We start from the raw sequence: 16,775 nt of genomic DNA, 5'->3' as shown, positions 1-16,775 counted from the left end.
AGGTCAGAGAGAGGCACAGGAATGGGCCCGGATATTGGGCTCGAGAGGCGAGAACGTGTGGCTGTAGGTGAGTTGCAAGCTGAGGGGTAACATTGAGTCGCATGCCTAAGCTGTCTTGCTGCCCCTTGTCATCTTATCACCTCAAGCACTTCGCCCATATTGCCCTATGGAGGTGACCTGTGGGTCAAATTGGTTGACCCAAGCATCCTCTAGTTCGGTGCCGGTTCGCTTCATCCAAAGGTGAGTGCTTGCTATCAGCTCCCCAGGACACTCCCCAGAAGCCAAGCACCAGATGGTACTTACTGCGAACCAGACCATCATGGGCAGCCTCAGACGGCATGCTGTCTGCGCGTGGAGAGCGTCCAAAACAGAAGTGGTCCCATTCCCTCCGGGTGCACGGGAGACACATCCGGTGGTGGGATGCATCCGGTGGCGCAACGAAGGTTCACCTCCACGCATCGGCGCTGCGCTAAAGTTCTCGCTAGGCGGCATCCCCTCCCACCTTTATGTCGCCTAAAGCTACCTGTGTACGGATATCCGCTCCTGAAAAGCCCTCCAGTCATCGTTGGCCTACTCCCACAGTGGACGCATCCTTCACTACTCTTTCCTAAATTACACGCAAAAGGTACAGCCTTCATCCAGCGCGCGGGCGCGGTACTGTAAAACTCTAACGTTGAATCTGAGTAGGTCTCTGAGCCTAGTGCTGCCAGCACTTCCGACATCACGGATGTCCCTAGCTGGTTGAAACTCGCCACGAAGCTGCGCACATGCTCGTCGGCGGCCGGTGGACCACCTCATGCGCCATGCATACTCCCCGTCGCCGAGGCAGATGTGGTCAGACATGCTGAGTGAAGGCCTCCTTGCGCAAGCGCATGATCAGGTATAAATTTGTGAGTACGCACTGGAAAATGCATAGATCTGTTCATGATGCGTTCCTACGCGTTTTTCCTCTTACAAGCTGCCTTGGTCTGGACGGCCCCGACGATCCAGCTTGACAACGCGACGGTCGTGGGCGTCTCGGATGGGACCACGAGTTCCTTCTATGGCTTACCGTACGCCAAGCCTCCGTGAGTTCAGAACTATTGAAGATTCGCTTTTCATGCTGACATGCGCTCATAGGGTGGGTGACCTGCGGTTACGCGTTCCCGAGCCAATAGACCCGTACACTGGCACGATCAACGCGACAGCATTCGGCGACCTCTGCTTCAACTTCGACAACGAGACTGGAACGCCGCCGCCATGGGTGACGCCTCAAGAGGGCGCCTACCTGCACACGCTGGACGCAATCCCAGTAACATCTACCTTCAGCGAGGACTGTATGCGCTTTCGTCCCCCCGACCGCTTGCCAACACTTACGTTGCGCTCCGTCAAGGCTTGAATCTGAACGTGATTGTTCCGGCCAACGCGGACCGGGGAGACGCGTTTCCCGTAGTGGCGGTACGCTTGTACATTTGTGATTTGAGCACGACGCTGATGTATCGTCACAGTACATATTCCTGGGTAAGCCGACGTTCGTGTGATTGTCATCAGCACCTAATATCCGCATACAGGGGCTTTTGCGTTTGGAGGCAGTTCAGCGTAAGTTCACGATCATTTGCTCTCATCGGCTGTCCGCTCATGTGTCAACCAACAGCGTCGACGGGCGCATCATAGTCAACCGCTCTGTGGCACTCGGGACGCCTGTGATATTTGTGTCCATGAACTATCGGTGAGACCGCACCCGCAGTTGAAACTGCCCACGCTAACCCGCGGAATGTGGTCGTTGCAGCCTAGGACGTAAGTTGGACATTTCATCACCGCCGGAGATGCGCTCACACTTGGCGGTCAGCGTACGGCTTCCTGCCGGGGACCCAAGTCAAAGATGCGCAGGCTGGAAACCTGGGGATGCAGGATCGTAGGTTGCCGTGACCTCCCGTGGGACGCACACGCTCACTTATCCCTTTCACAGAACGCGAAGCGCTGCGCTGGATCCAGCGGTACATATCCGCCTTCGGCGGAGATCCCAGCAGAGTTACTCTGTGAGCGTCTCGACGACTTGATCACGTCCGTCTGCTGATGGGCAGCGTCGATCAGATTGGGCCTCAGCTCCGGCGGCGTTTCGTCCGCGATGCACGCCATCGTCAACAACGGTGACACCGAAGGCCTCTTCCACGGGATATGGGCGGAGTCGGGCGCCATCCAGCCGGTGGGCCCAATCGACCTTGCGCCTGCGCAGGCGACGTACGACCGCTTCGCAGCCGCGCTCAACTGCACCAACGCGGTAGACAGCCTGGAGTGTATACGTCATGTTCCTACCGACGCGTTAAATGCGGCGGGGCAGGCACTGGGCGTGTGGTCGCCGCACGTGGATGGGGAGTTTATCACGGATCTCCCGCAGAAGCTGCTCGTGAACGGTGGTGCAGCGCGTGTATCCGTCGTGGTTGGTGAGCCAACTCCTTGGTGCGCTGGTACGAAGCCATGAGGCTGACATGACGTGGTAGGCAATGCGGAGGACGAAGGGACCGCCTTGACAATTTCCTACCCTGCCATTTCGTACGGTTCCTCTCCATGACCTTCGGCCAAACTCATACTGACGCGGCGACCGGGTGGGTAGGAACGACACCGAGTTCGCGGAGACGATCCGGGTGGCATACTACGCCAACATCTCCGACGCACAGATGGCACGGCTTCTCGCCCTCTATCCCAACGACCCAGCGCTGGGTGCTCCGTATCGGACCGGCGACCAGAACGTTCTCACGCCGATGTACAAACGCCTGGCGTCACTCGCGGGGGACGTCGGGGTGGATGCGGTGCGAAAGGTGTTTGCGCGGTCGTTCGCAGCGCAGGGAGAGAATGTGTGGGCCTACCGTGCGTCCCCATATTCTCTCCACTTCTCTTCTCCGTACGGTGTTCCTGATGTCCAAACCACACAGGCTACGCGCGCAACCGGGACGTCATCCCGGCGTTCGGAACAGTGCGTGTTTTCCTCGAGCCGGATTCGAACCTCCGGACTGACGCATCCGTACCACAGACACATGGATCCGAGATCCCGAACATGTACGGGGGTGGGGATATGACTGACCTCCTCATCAACTTCGTGAACACGCTCAATCCGAACATTCCGACTTCGAAGCTACCGTGGCCAAGGTACAGCCTTTCGAACCCAACCCTGCTCGAGTTCATCGGTAACTCATCGCTACGGCTCATCCCGGACACGTATCGAGAGGAGCAGATCGAGTACCTCATGCAGCTCAACCTGCAGCACACTTGGCCGTACTGAACTCGTCTCCGTCCAGTTGTCTATTCGCGCCGAAGTAGCACTTCAACGTACTAGAACGCGCCCTAGCTCTAATTCGATATACTCATTAATCGTACCCTGTCGTCCGCTCCGTACCTTCCGCCATGGGCACAACTAACGCGATACCCCGAGCAACAAGCATCGGGTATGTCCCCGTGTCCTACTGCCGTCCGTCGGGTCCGCTGCAGTCGCGATGACGGTGTTCCGTGCCTGAGACGCGCGTCCAGCTTCTGGAATGGCTCAGCGCCAACCTGAGCTTTGTCGGCCCGGCGCCGAGCGCAACGTGGTGTGTACTCGCCATGCACTACTGGCTCACCCCCATACTAGTATGACCGTCGACGCGCCATTGAGGCTCTAATTATCATCCTGCAGATTGCAGCGCTCTCGGCTCGCTTCTCCACCTGTATTGAGAACATGATATATGATATCAGAGACATCGAAAATCTCGATGATGTCATTTAGGATCCAAACGAGGAGTTCGGGCTGTCCAGGGAGTATGCGTCTGGAGCACGGCTTGAGGACGTTATGTAAATCATGGGCCGGATGAGGACGATTCCGTATCGATGTCTCATGACAAGGCCGTATGTACATGAAGCCACCATATCTCGTAACTCGTAGGGTTTGCGTCGTCTCTCATAACCTTCTGTGCTTCAGAAGTGAACAAATCCAGGAGAAGCTCTCTGTCTGTGCCAAAATATCTCATAACGAATGGGATTGCATTTCTTCGTGATCCATCCTTTCAAGAAAATAGCCTAAAGTCAAGCCGGTTAGAATCGAACTCCTACATTGTACCCAGGCTCACGACTCACCCTCTCTTTCCCCAGAAAGCGGCTCTTCAGTTCACGAACGGGACGTTGATCGAGTCCGTCCCGGGCGTGTAGCAGAAGTTGTTGTCCAGCTTCGTCCCACACCGGGCGAACGTGTTGCAGCTCCCGCCGCACGACGTGTTGTCGCAGAAGGCGACGTTCGCGCTCGCCATCAGGCACGCCGCCTGGCCTCTGACATTGAGGCACGTCGCCGATCCGGTGTAGATCCGGCACGTCCCGCCGCACACGGCACCGGACCGCCTGTCGCACCACACAACCCTCACGCTCCCCTGGCGACGCGCGAGGGCGTCGGCGCGGGGTGGGGGCGGCGGGGACTGGAGCGACTCGCCGTCGGCACCGACGTGGATGACCTCGGCGTCGGTCGTGGCGAGCCAGGTGAGAATGTCGCTGTCGCTGACGGCGTACTCGGCCTGTGGGTGGAAGAAGGGGTAAGAGTTCGAATAGGGTACATAGGGTGACTCTGGGCTCACCGAAGGAGCCACGGAGGCGGTTTGGATGGTGAGCGTGGCGAGAGCGGCGATGACGAGAGAGGCGAATGCAAACATCTTGTGGAGATGGGCTGAGGAGACTCTGGTGATTTTCGTCATCCATTGCGCCCCGCTTTATAGCGGCGAACCTCGCGCGGTTTCAAGAGCTACAGAGCTTTCGGCAGCATGCCAATGGGGTGGCGGCGGTGGCCTGTGACGATTCGATGTTTGAGGAAGATGAGAAGTCACCAAAGACGGCAGAAATACGACACTACTTGAACCAATTTCTTCAGCACCGAGGTCCATCTCTTGGAACCAGAGACTCACCTCCTCTCCTCGTGCGCTCCCTGCGGCACGTTGGAGTGCGCTCTTGCAATGACGTCGCAAGAGACGTTGGTTCTAAGTTGTATGACGGAGCGCCCGCTCCATGTCGGGCGGCCGTCGATCAAAGAATCTCCTAAATTGAGGAGCAGAATGGAACGTGGCATTATCTGCCGGATGCCCTTTTTCCTTTGGAGGGGTTGGTGCGCTATAAAAAAGCGAGTAGCACGTACGCTGCGTTGCCAGCCAGGATCGGAGCTCCTCAAAAGAAATTTGGCGCCTAAGCCGGAGCACACGCGGGCTGCTTACATCACACCCTCGAATTCGCACGCTCGGCCCTCGACGGGCCGTAGATTGGCAGGGTCTTGACGATCAAGCTCAAGCTTTGCGCGCACCCCGTTTCTGCTGCTGTCGGTTCCTCCAGCCAGTCAGAGATGTATGCGTTGCTGATCATGAACGCAGAGCCGTCTGATTGTTGGCCTTTCGGTACTAATGGGGGATTCAAGATGTCAGTACGCGGATGCAGAAGCAAGAGCGACAACAGCGAAGACCGGTTCAAGTTGAAGCCACCTTGGGTAACTCGGGCAAGCTGTGAAAGAAGGTGAAAGTAGATGATGCCAATGCTGATGGTCACGACAGAGGCGAGAAGGATGGTGAGATGTGTAGATGAAAATGGTTATATTATACTTCTGAAAGCATGCAATCGGCTCGAAAAACAGAGGGTAGCCTTATCATCCACATCGCGATGCGGCTGCGCAAGTACAAAATGATATCAGAAGATAGCTCGTACATTATGAAAGAGGAGCAAACTCATAGCCGATGCGCGTTATCAGTTCACAAACGGAACGATGATCGAGTTCGTGCCCGGCGTGTCGCAGAACCCTCCAGACAGCTTCGTCCCGCATGTGGACAGCTGATTGCAGCTCCCGCTGCACCCGCCGTGGTCGCAGAATGACACGTCCGCCGACGCCATCAGGCACGACGTCCCAGACGCGTCTAGGCACGTGTCCGGCCCGTTGTACACCTGGCACGAGCCGCCGCAGACGTTGCCGGACCGCTTGGTGCAGTAGGTGACCATGACGCTTTTGGCGCGCTTGGAGGTGGCAGGGCCGATGTATGTGATGTTGGCGTCGGTGGTGGCGAGCCAGGTGAGGAACTCGCTGTCTGTCACCATGCGGGCAGACTGGATGATGGCGAAGAGGTTCAGTCAAAAACGTTCGTATGGATACGGAGGAAATCATTCGTACCGTGGCAGTGGGCGTCGCCGAGCCTTTGGAAGCAAGGGCAGCGAGAGTGGCAACGACGAGAGTGGCAAAGGAGGTAGTGAAGAGCATGTTTGAGATGGTGCTGGGTGTGCTGAGTGGCGAAGTGTTGAAGTACCGCTCTCCTGCTCGTCCCTTCCATCTTAAGTGAGCTCATTGACGCTAGTGCCCGACATGCGTGGCCATCTCTGGTATCCTGCAAATAGCCCTCCACGTCATGCAGAGCAGCTTGTAGATGCGCTGTGGAGTGATGGCAGAGTCTGAACTTTGAAGTGGGGCATCGATCACAAGAGCAGTGAGTACAATCGCCTGCTAAATCCGCTCAGGCAGAAATTGGCCACTCACGAAGCTACTTTTTGCGCAGCAGAATCGAACAGGACTGAGGAGGGCACTACTCAGTCGTCATTGTAGCACTGCGGGTTGATGATTATGTGGAGTATATCTTGGAGCGCCGTCTGAGTCGTTACAACGGAATCAACATACAGAAAGCTCCTGGCAGATGCTCCATACCTTTTCACTACGGTGGTGCGGTAAGGTCTCATACCGCTCGTGTCGTAGTGGACGGATACATCCGGAGTGAAGTACCAGAAGGCGCCGATTCCATCAGGCCCTCGGCGCTCGCGATTTTCGTAATCTGGGCGGAGTTCAATGTTTAGCGTCATCCAGTGACTGGTAAGTACTGTCGGAGACTGAACCAGATACGCTTGCGCCCTCAATCTCTTTAATCGGAGTTTAAACACTTTTACATGGGCTGAATTGCCGGCACGTCGGCAAAGCAGGCCCGGTTCTCGTTCGTGTTGGAGCGTCGTGATCAGCATCTTGTAACTACCACTTCACCAGGTAGGCTTGCCCTTCTCCCTACGTCGTCCCGAGTTGGCTGAACGGAGTCAACAGCAGACACCCGTAAAAAGCTGTAAGTCTGCAAGTCTGGGCTCGGGACTCGAGCTCGTGCCACCATTAACGGCGACTTTTCTTCCCCATTCCAGGACCAGTTGACGTGTGGTCATGATCGATTGATCACTGACCGAACTGGCAGCAGCATTCGCGGCAACGAGCACAGGACGTCGCGTCTGCCAAGTGCAAGAAACAGAAATCTGATCCTCAAGAGGTGTTCACTGGGTGGCGCACGCGAGGAGAGCGACGTTTGTGCCTGGAACCAGCTGGAACTCGAGGAACCGACGGTATTCGGCGTCTAGGATGGATGGACGCACTCGTTCCCTGGAATCCCCTTCGCTGAGCCTCTCTTTCGGCAGTATACCTCCTCTCGCTCCTCGCACCGTGCGTTCACGCCCACCTGATCATGCCCCCCACCCGCACCCGCTGAGTCCTGAACCATACACCCCCGCAGGCTGCTGCCAGAACGCGCGGCGGGACACGCCCATGAACCTCTGTGAGCCAACCGTGCCGCGCTCGACCGGCGGCCAGCTCCCGACGCACAACTTCATCCAGCTCGCCGCGCGCGCGAGGCTCGCAGGTCGTTACCCAGCCCGCGCTGACCGGTTTCTTCTTCCGCCCATTCCCGGTCCCGCCTCGCGCCCGATCACCCGCCCTGGGAGCCCCGCTAGGACGTCACCGCGATGACGGCCACAGAGGTCCCCGCAGACCGCAACGGATCGTTTGGGGGCGCGCTCTTCCGGCGCGTGGAGTCGGCATGAGCGCAGTCGAGGCGGATGCAATGAACTCGCGCTCGGTGCTGAGTGCCCCCGCGCTGAAGCTGGTACGGCCTGCCGTCGTAGGCCCGGACTTGAGCGCTTGAGCGGGGATGGGCTGACGGGTGTTGAAACGTTGAACGTTGAACGCGGAGGGCGAGCGGCGAGCGGCCCGGCTCGCATGGGAAGGACATGGATGGACAGGCGGACATCAGCCCACTGGGATCCCCCGATTCGTTCGTCCCTTTCCCTTCCCCTTTCTCTTTTCGACACGGCCGGAACTCGCTGCGATGGGCAGGCTGCAGAATGTACCTACAGATTGAAGACCATGACTCGAACTCGGCGCTTCTATGCATCTAGGCGGGCATCGACACAACTGTTCGCGCGGAGGCGACAATCGAGGTAGATGCCATAACGAGGAACGGAAAGATCAGAAGGAGCCGAAAGTTGAGGTATCGCGCTCTGGACGGCCGCCGCCGCCAGCTCAGGGTGCCCGCGCAGTGGCGGAGGGCCGGGGCGACGCGTGAGCAGATGCGCCTATGACGAGTGCGATCAAGGACAAGGATGGAGTTGGCTACGCGGCGCGGCCAGGACACTGCGCGGGGGGCTGCTCTGGAGCACCACCCACTGCGCTTGTCGCACTTGACCGTCGCTACAGGAAAGCGGCGGCTGCGGACGCCGCATCCCAACAGGTCCTCCTGTGCGAGATCGTGTGGTTGCAAAGAACGCAAACGGCGCCTCGTTACACGTTCAACGTTTGGACGTACATCAGTTGTCGTCACTCGTGAGAATTATAGATCGCGGTTTGTTGAATGTCTGGGGAAGCCTGTGAGATACGGCGCCGCGAGACAGAAGGACAACATAGGGGAATATGCCTTGTAGACGAAGCGTCTTGAGCAAAGAACCCGAGAAGTCGGAATGACAGCAGGTCGCCACGCATGTCGTGACTAGAAATGCTGAGCGAGCTGGAACGTGTCGCGTAGTGTTGCGAAAGTCCTCAGGTGGTACAGCGCAGCCGCAAGGACGGTGATGGAACACAGGATGCAACGGCGTCAGGATATGCGAAGTGATGGCGTGGGAGATGATGCCCCCCTGGGATGTTTTCTGGCACGTCCTCGTTGAGGTGGAAGTCCTGGCGCTGCATGAGCTGAGGTCGCCGAATCCCTACTGTTGGGAAGATGCTTACGGAAAGGCAGAGGTAGTGTACACAAGCAAACCCGACACATCACCGCGCCTTGACCGCGGGCGGAGGGTGATATCGCGATGGCAAGGATCGCCGGCCGCCGCGGGCGCTTGCACGCAAGGCCTCGGATCCCGGCACATGACGCGCTGCCACGCACTGCCAACTTCAGCCTTGATTCTAGCGCCTTAGAACTTGGGTTACAACACCGTCCTGCCCGCAGGCTCCGTTTGCGACATTCACAGTGTTCAGGAACCAGGAAACCTCCGACGGTGACGACGATGCAAGACTCGGGTGGTAGCCCGCAGGCCAGGCTCCTACCCGGTCTGGATCTGGATTGTGACGATGGGATTCCATCCGAATGACAAGGCAGCATTCACGGCGCGCGCATGCCGAGCGGGGTGTTCGCTCCTTTCCGTTGATTTACTCAAACCGTCATATGGTCCACTCACGTGGGACCGTTTTACGCTCCGCATCTTCGGAGGGAGGCACTTTCTTTCGATGGTCTACGACAGGTACGTCAGGAGGTCATTTCACAGAAGCCTGATCTCCTTGGAACGCTGACAAAACGTCCAGCGGCTTTGGGATCGCGCCACCTCTATAGACAGTAGGTAGTCGTAGGTGCGCTATATAAGCAATCCATTAGAGCGCAGTCCGCTCACGCCCTCATTGCCGACAGGCGCACCAAGATGGCGATTCTGGCGCTCTTCCTCTTCGTCTTCCACCTAGCCCTGTGCACCCTCGCCCTTTCCGTACCCTCCAGGCCTCCCACCATCCGACTCGACGATGCGACGGTGGTCGGCGTCTCGGATGGCTGGACTCGCTCGTTCCTTGGCATCCCCTTCGCCGAGCCACCGTGAGCCACCGTCTTTCTTATGCATACATACCGGAGCTTGCTTATGCTCTGGACAGGGTCGGCCAGATGCGCTACCAGCTCCCGAAGGCTGTTCCACCATACTCGGGAATGATCAACGCCACCCAGTTCGGCAAGCAGTGTCTCAACACCGGGGCGACCGGTTTTCCTTCGTGGCTGACCCGGGACATGATCACATACTTGGCAACGACGTTCGGGCCGCCCAACCCTTCTTCCTTCGACGAGGACTGTGAGTTGGTTGTCTTGTGTCTCGCCCCTCATGCCGATCCAGTGTTCCAGGCCTCAACTTGAACGTCATCGTACCGGAGCATGTGGGCCCCCTCGAGAAGCTCCCCATCGTTGCCGTGCGTTTCCATTCACTTGCGTCGTTTCATATTTTTTACATTGTGTTAATCCGCGCGTACAGTACATCTTCTTTAGTCAGTATTCACCCCACATCCTGTTCAACGTTAATGCTGACTGCATCTCCTCTAGGCGGTTTTGAGACCGGTGGGACCTACGAGTGAGCAACCTTCACCAAGAGTGCACTCTCGATCACTCATCATGTCGATGCAGCGAGGATGGTCGTATCATGGTCAACCACTCTGTCGCCATCGGGGAGCCCGTGATATGGGTCTCCATGAACTATCGGTGAGTGAACGACGTCATGAAGCTCCAGAGCCATTGCTGAACGGGCTATGTCCTTATAGCCTAGGTCGTACGTATGATTGATCCGGGAAATTACGCCGTTGTGCTCACTGCACGTCAGCATACGGATTCCTTCCCGGGAAAGAGGTCAAGGAAGCCGGAGTCGGCAATCTTGGGCTTCAAGACCGTGAGCCTCTCGTCTATCATCGACTTCTCTGCAGCTAATGCCAGTCCACAGAACGCCTGGCACTGCGATGGATCCAGAAGTACGCGAGAGCGTTCGGCGGAGACCCATCTCGGGTGACCATGTACGCAGAACGTTATGTTGTCGGTTGTGGGACTCTTGCACTCTGACGACTATTCGCATTAGGCTCGGTCTCAGCGCGGGGGGCTCGTCCGCCATTTTCCACACAGTCGCCAACGGAGGCAACAACGAAAACCTCTTCCACGGAGTCTGGGCCGAGTCCGGCCCGATCCAGCACGTCGGATGCATCGACGATCCGATCAACCAAGCGATCTACGACGACTTCGTTGCTGCCGTGAACTGCTCAGGCATTGCGGATTCCCTGCAGTGTCTAAGAGACGCGGACGTGTCGACCTTGCAAGGCGTCGCGGGGAAGTCGACAAAGACATTCTGGGCAGTCGCTGCAGACGGGGTCTTCTTCCACGACCTGCCACAGCTGGAGCAGGCGAACGGCAACATTTCGCAGAATGTCGCCATCGTCATGGGTGCGTCCGTTCTGATCATATCCCATCTGCATGCGCTCAGGCATTTCATTTCAGGCTTCTCTGAGGATGAGGGCACGCTGGCCACACTGGCAGTCCTTGACACCACCATGTATGTTCATCCTCCGCACATCGTTGTCGACGCTAAGGTGCCCTTGAAAGAAACGATTCGGTGATAACGGGGCTCATCAAGACGACCTACCCCAACATCACGGACGGCGACGTGCAGAAGTTGCTTACCATGTATCCGGACGATCCGGCGATTGGGGCCCCGTACGATACGGGGACCGACTTTGAGATCATACCTCAGTGGAAACGCTATGCGTCCATCGCTGGGGACATAGATTTTGACGCTCCTATCCGGTTGACTGCCCAGCTGCGCGCCGACAAGCAGCCTGTTTGGATTTACTGTCAGTTGGCTCCGTTTCCGCTTGTAAAGATAAGCTTTTTTCTGATCGCGATTGAACTCTAGACTACGAGCGCAACTTCGTCCCCGGGTTTGGCTCCGTATGTCGATCATCTCCTTGCATCTCGCTTTTGCAAGAACGTGCTCACGACCTCTCTCTTAGACCCACGGAGCCGAAGTTCCAAACATGTACGAAGCAGGCGACATGACCGATCTCCTGATCCACTTCGCGAGCACCTTCAACCCGAACCCCAGTTTCCTCACCAACCCGAGCAGCCCCACCTGTCGCCCTAGTACCTGGGGTGCTCGTCGGGACACCTCGAAGGAGGCGAACACGGCGCGGGCTCCGTACTGGCCGCCGTACTCGACCTCGGCGCCCATGTATCTCGTGTTCGCCCCCAACGATACTTTCGCATACCTGAATGGCACGTACAGGTCTGAGCAGATCGACTTCATCAACATCTTGAACAGGCAACCGTGATACCACGTTCCCTCTGTCCTTTGTACTTGACGCTCCCTCCGCACAAACATTGTCCTTTACACATTACGCGGGCTCTTTGGCGTGCGTTAACGCGTCCGATCTTTTCACCCCAGTGCATTCATGTAGACTCTTGATCCATGCCACGTCGAATGTGAATCAGCTTCCAGTCCGCTTCGACATGCCGCCTACGTCTTGACTCGTTGTGGCGAGCATTCGCGGCCGATCTTGACTGAACGTTACTCCAGCAAGCCAACGTGTTCGGCCAATCCCTCTCCTCCACGGTCCACCACATGCCGCGGGTGGTGTTTCCGCCGAAGCATGTGCTTAGTCTGGGATAGCGACAGTGACGTCATATCATGGATGTACGGTAATATTCTTATCTCGATCGGGCGCCTTGGTGACAATTGTTGTTGCAAGCCACGCGGCTTCGAACCGTCTTTCCGCTTCGGCCGTCCCGGATAGATTTATTCTTTCCTGTGCGTTGATTCAGGCGAGTCTTAACCTCACGTTTCCCGCAATATGCTGACAAAATACGTATTCTCATGTCGCTGAGGCGCACACCGCGCGGAAGTCTGATGGGATGGACAGGAATAGCCCTGTGGGACCTCAAAGCAGTAGATTCAACCTAAGGAGTTTCGAGCAGGTAATATATAGTCTACGGTAATGGCGACAGAGTGAAACCATGGAGTTGTGAGTCGTCCTTCAATCATCAGCGCGATACGGCGGCTGCCCGTGAGTGAACAAACATACTGAGCACCTCGTTTTTATGCAACCAGACAGGCTAGAACTCACGATTCTCTGGCTGACCAACGGGACGGCAGTCGGGTTTCTCCCTTGGCGGATGACGGGGGCGGAGTAGGTCTCCCGGGCGGGCCATGGACCACGACGGGCAGGCGCTGGTGTCCGTGAAGCGCTGAAGACGCTGGGGGGAGGCGTGCCTCCGGTGAACATGACGGGTTCAAGAACTGTTCGGCCTCGGTCCGGACGCTGCGCGGGTCTGCTCCGATGCGCCGCCCAAGCCACGCGCAGATCGTCATCTCCTACCTCGCCATCGCCGCACCAAGGCGGCGGCGACGGCGACAACGGAGTCGACGCACCCACGAGAGAATTCCTCGCGTCGCAGGTGCGGTTGTGGTCCGCGGAAGGAGGACGGCGCGGGTGGCCTGACTAATGCGTGGTCGGACGGGCGCAGAGAGGATAGAAGTGGGGTAGGGAGGCATGCACACAGGAGGACAGCGGAGGGACCTAGTACGGGGTCCACTGCGCGCCAGAGATGGGCCCTGCGCCAGGGCTGACGTTCCCCGCCGAGTCCGGATCCTTCGAGCCCTTGCGCGCTGCGGGACGGCGTGGCTTGCGCGTCCCGACGGCCGAGCGTGTACGCTGCGCCTTGTCCTGGCCGCGCCGCCTGGGATGGTCTGGGTAGACGCAGACCTCGCCCGCCGAGTGTTGGCAGCTGAGACAGGCGGGCTTTGCGCCGTCGCAGCGGAGCTTGCGGACACGGCTGCAAGGCAGACGCGCAAGTCAGCGGATGCAATAACGAAGATGGGATGGCATGAGTAAGCCGGAGGCCGACCGGGGAGCCGCTGGTAAGAGGCAAGTGGCAACGAGAAGAGAAAATCAAGAGGAGCGCAGCGATGGCCACACGAAACGAAGCGAGGTGCTGAACGGAAGGAATGGCTCACCATCGGTTGCAGGCCACGCAGACTCGCTCGCGGGGCTTCCCGTCGACGGTCAGAGGCTGGCTGGGATCAAGGGCGATCTTGGGTTTGCTCTTCAAGCTGCCCCCGGGCTCGCTCTCGCCCGGGCTCGAGCCGTCGAAGTCGTTCAGGCCAAAGGCAGGGTCGTAGCCGGCGTCATACTGAGAAGAGTATAGCTGCGATCCGGTCGGGTGCTGGATCTGCTGGTAGGAGTGTTGCTGGTGTGCGCCCTGAGTGAAGTGCGCACCCGAGTGGGGGTGCTGAGGGTACGCGTGAACCGGGGCGGCCATGCCCGACATTGTCGAAGAGCCTTGTTGAAAAGAAGGCCGATAGCCGGAGGGGTGACCGGATGGGTACTGGCCGGGGGAGTACGAAGTAGGGTGCTGTATTGCGGGAGGATAAGTGGTGTGAGGGAACGTGCCCGGCGCATGTGCGGTATCGGGGAAGCCGCTGGCGAGGTACTGCTGGGTGCCGTCAGAGTAGTAGCGCGGGTTAAGCACATGTTCTTGATCGGAAAGCAATGCATTGAGCCAGGCGACTACATCCGCATCGTTGGATGAATGCGTGTGGCCATCCGGGGGCCCTGGGGCGTACCCGTGCTGGTGGGGATAAGAGGAGTGGTCGGAGGGCATTGTGGGGGATGGGGGAATGGGGCTGCTGTAGGCGTGCCTGCGTACAAGTACGATCGGAGCCGCAGTAGGTCGTGCGGGTGGCTGAGGTCGAGAGGGCGGCGGAGGGTGTGGAGTGAGGACGACATGGTGGTTGAATAAATAGCCTAGAGAGCTGGCACGGCTGCGTTTCGTGAGACAGCGCAGCGGACTGGCCTCAAATTCGCCCGAACGGAGGATCGGGTACTGCGATCTGGCATAAACCTGATGGGCCGCCGGCGTAGGTGGACAAATGAGAATGCTGTGAGGGCAGTCTGCTTGTGATCGAGGCAGGGCGGTGGATCATGCTGATTAGATCTGGAACCTTAACCCGGGGGACATTGCGCGGGGCGCTCCCATCTGGACTGCGTCTGAGCGTGTGTCGCAACCCGTCACGCGCAGTCATTGAAGCTGCGGAAACTCAGCTGTTCTTGTAGGAGACCGTCTGGTCGCAAGAATGCAAGCGACGCCTCGTTACGGATCGCAGCACGTTCTCAGAGGAGAAGTGAAGGTAAGTTTGGACGCACATCGAGTCAGTCGTTGTCATTTTGCGTGAGTTGTAGATCGCGGTTCGTTGAGTGTCTGGGGAAACTTGTGAGATGCAGCATGGCGAGACACAAGAGCAAGATAGGAAAATATACCTTATAGACGAAGCACCTTCCACAGAGAAGCTCTGAAACCGGCATCATAGCCTGGCCAAGTCGTCCCGCACGTCATCGTCTCCGCGACCGACGGTGGCGAGATGGTTTCTACGCGTCGCAGACTGTTGTGAATGTCCTCAAGCGGTACAGCGCAGGCATGCTGCCGCGAGGATGGTGATGGAGCACAGGATGCAACGCGGCCAAGATATGCGAAGTGATGGCGTGGGAGATGCTCACTTGGGATGTTTTACGGCATGTCCTCGTTGATGCGGAAGTTCTGGTGTCGCATGAGCGAAGTCTCCGGATTGCCACTGAGTGCTGGGGAGACGCTTACGGAAACGCGAGTGAATCGGTCAATCCGAGAGTGTCTACTTTACAAGCACGCCTGACACGTCATCGAGCCTGGCTCGGGGCTTGGATCCGTTCGCTGGCCGGTTGGACGGCACGTTCCATCTGAGGCACCCGACGGGCCATGTGGGGACGGACGAGGTGGAGGCTGCTACGTGGTTATTGCATCCATGCTTCTCCCACCTGCGCAGCTCCGGCGCTGGGCGCTTGCGTGGTATAGTCCCCGGATCTCCCACGGAGCACATGACTCGGCGACCACGTACTGCCACGCACTGCGCGCGGCTTGCGTTACCACCGCCAACACCGTCCTACCCGCAGGCTCTGTCCTTGCGACATGCGACTGTCCAGGTACCAGGAACTCCGCACCCTACCTCCCAGCCGGCTCAACAGTCGTGGACACTCTTCACAGTGTTGTACCGCAGCCCATCTGCGCCGCTAGTTTGTCTGCCGTGTGGCGGCGGCTGTACGTCTGCAACGCGTTGTCACCGAGGTGCATGCGAGCCTGAACAAGATATTCGGGAACCAAAAGCTCGTAGTGCCGATAAATGCGGTCGTCGAAAAAGGGCAAATTCAAGTCCCACCATTCCGGCCCGCCGGACAACAATCCGAGGAAGTCGGGAGTGGTTGATCGATTGATCCAGTGTCTCCTCCGGTGAATAAGTACTCCAGAACGCAATTTTCGAGGTCGGTTGCTGACTCACATCTATACTGCGCTGTGCTGTTTGAAGATCTTGCTTACGCCGTCCGTCTGTCAGCGGCTTTGACCCCGAGCTGGGCAAACTCGCGACTCCCGAGCGCGCAAGCCCGGACTCCCGGACATTCGAGGAGAAGTCGACACGCTGCATCATTCGACGCGTGGGTGCAAGGTCAAAGTCACAGTGAGTGCTTCCCAGCAGCTATATCTATCCCCCTACCGACCTATCAAGGCAATTCACGCACGCAATGTACACCCAACCCATCCCACCACACCGCTCGCGTGCTGCGGAGGGCCCAGTACCCACGCTGCAGCACCAGAAGCTCCCTTCGCGCTGGCACGCCTCCGCCCGCAGCGACCGCTCATGCACTTGGCGCGGGGCGCCAGGGCTCCCCGTGGCGCGCGTGATGCGACCGTCGACCGTGACGGTCGCCTTGTGCACCTAGCTCGATTGCCCGAAGTCGTGCCTTTGGCGGTGCGGCGCGGCTGCGACCGCGATCAACCGCAGCGCTCGCTCGATCGTCTCGACCCTCGGACGCGTCGACCCCGCACGGAGCAGTGTCAATGCCAGTGTGTCCCGGATGGTGGGCGTGTGTGGGCGTGTGCTGCGCCCGCGCTCGAGGTGCTGCGCGCGCTGGAGCCCGGGCCGCG

At 58.4% G+C, this 16,775-nt stretch overlaps 5 protein-coding genes across 5 annotated transcripts; 2 read left to right on the top strand and 3 right to left on the bottom strand.

Annotated features, from left to right (window-relative positions):
- Nucleotides 1–927: 927 nt before the first annotated feature.
- Nucleotides 928–3,259, top strand: BXZ73DRAFT_102941 (alpha/beta-hydrolase; the record flags this gene model as incomplete). Its single annotated transcript, XM_048015418.1, has 14 exons — nt 928–1,067; nt 1,120–1,316; nt 1,373–1,437; nt 1,488–1,500; nt 1,551–1,578; nt 1,634–1,708; nt 1,769–1,776; nt 1,829–1,894; nt 1,949–2,018; nt 2,074–2,423; nt 2,481–2,532; nt 2,594–2,847; nt 2,913–2,953; nt 3,011–3,259. The coding sequence occupies 14 exons, from the start codon at nt 928–930 to the stop codon at nt 3,257–3,259; spliced, it is 1,608 nt and encodes a 535-aa protein (XP_047876220.1).
- Nucleotides 3,260–4,112: 853 nt separating this feature from the next.
- On the bottom strand, nt 4,113–4,649 carry BXZ73DRAFT_78763 (uncharacterized protein; the record flags this gene model as incomplete). Its single annotated transcript, XM_048022932.1, has 2 exons — nt 4,113–4,514; nt 4,575–4,649. The coding sequence occupies 2 exons, from the start codon at nt 4,647–4,649 to the stop codon at nt 4,113–4,115; spliced, it is 477 nt and encodes a 158-aa protein (XP_047876219.1).
- Nucleotides 4,650–5,721: 1,072 nt separating this feature from the next.
- Nucleotides 5,722–6,226, bottom strand: BXZ73DRAFT_90937 (uncharacterized protein; the record flags this gene model as incomplete). The annotated part of the gene is made up of 2 exons (XM_048025808.1): nt 5,722–6,075; nt 6,140–6,226. 2 exons carry the CDS (start codon nt 6,224–6,226, stop codon nt 5,722–5,724), a joined length of 441 nt encoding a protein of 146 aa, XP_047876218.1.
- Nucleotides 6,227–9,672: 3,446 nt separating this feature from the next.
- Nucleotides 9,673–12,097, top strand: BXZ73DRAFT_78761 (carotenoid ester lipase; the record flags this gene model as incomplete). The annotated part of the gene is made up of 14 exons (XM_048022931.1): nt 9,673–9,839; nt 9,896–10,086; nt 10,137–10,201; nt 10,264–10,276; nt 10,332–10,359; nt 10,413–10,487; nt 10,547–10,554; nt 10,606–10,671; nt 10,723–10,792; nt 10,855–11,213; nt 11,268–11,322; nt 11,373–11,620; nt 11,683–11,717; nt 11,780–12,097. 14 exons carry the CDS (start codon nt 9,673–9,675, stop codon nt 12,095–12,097), a joined length of 1,698 nt encoding a protein of 565 aa, XP_047876217.1.
- A 1,245-nt stretch (nt 12,098–13,342) lies between these two features.
- Nucleotides 13,343–14,426, bottom strand: BXZ73DRAFT_102937 (uncharacterized protein; the record flags this gene model as incomplete). Its single annotated transcript, XM_048015417.1, has 2 exons — nt 13,343–13,598; nt 13,780–14,426. 2 exons carry the CDS (start codon nt 14,424–14,426, stop codon nt 13,343–13,345), a joined length of 903 nt encoding a protein of 300 aa, XP_047876216.1.
- Nucleotides 14,427–16,775: the final 2,349 nt, after the last annotated feature.

Source organism: Epithele typhae, assembly GCF_022376455.1.
Source record: "Epithele typhae strain CBS 203.58 chromosome Unknown BXZ73scaffold_36, whole genome shotgun sequence".
Lineage (NCBI taxonomy): Eukaryota > Fungi > Basidiomycota > Agaricomycetes > Polyporales > Epitheliaceae > Epithele > Epithele typhae.
This window is presented reverse-complemented; position numbering and strand designations above follow the sequence as displayed.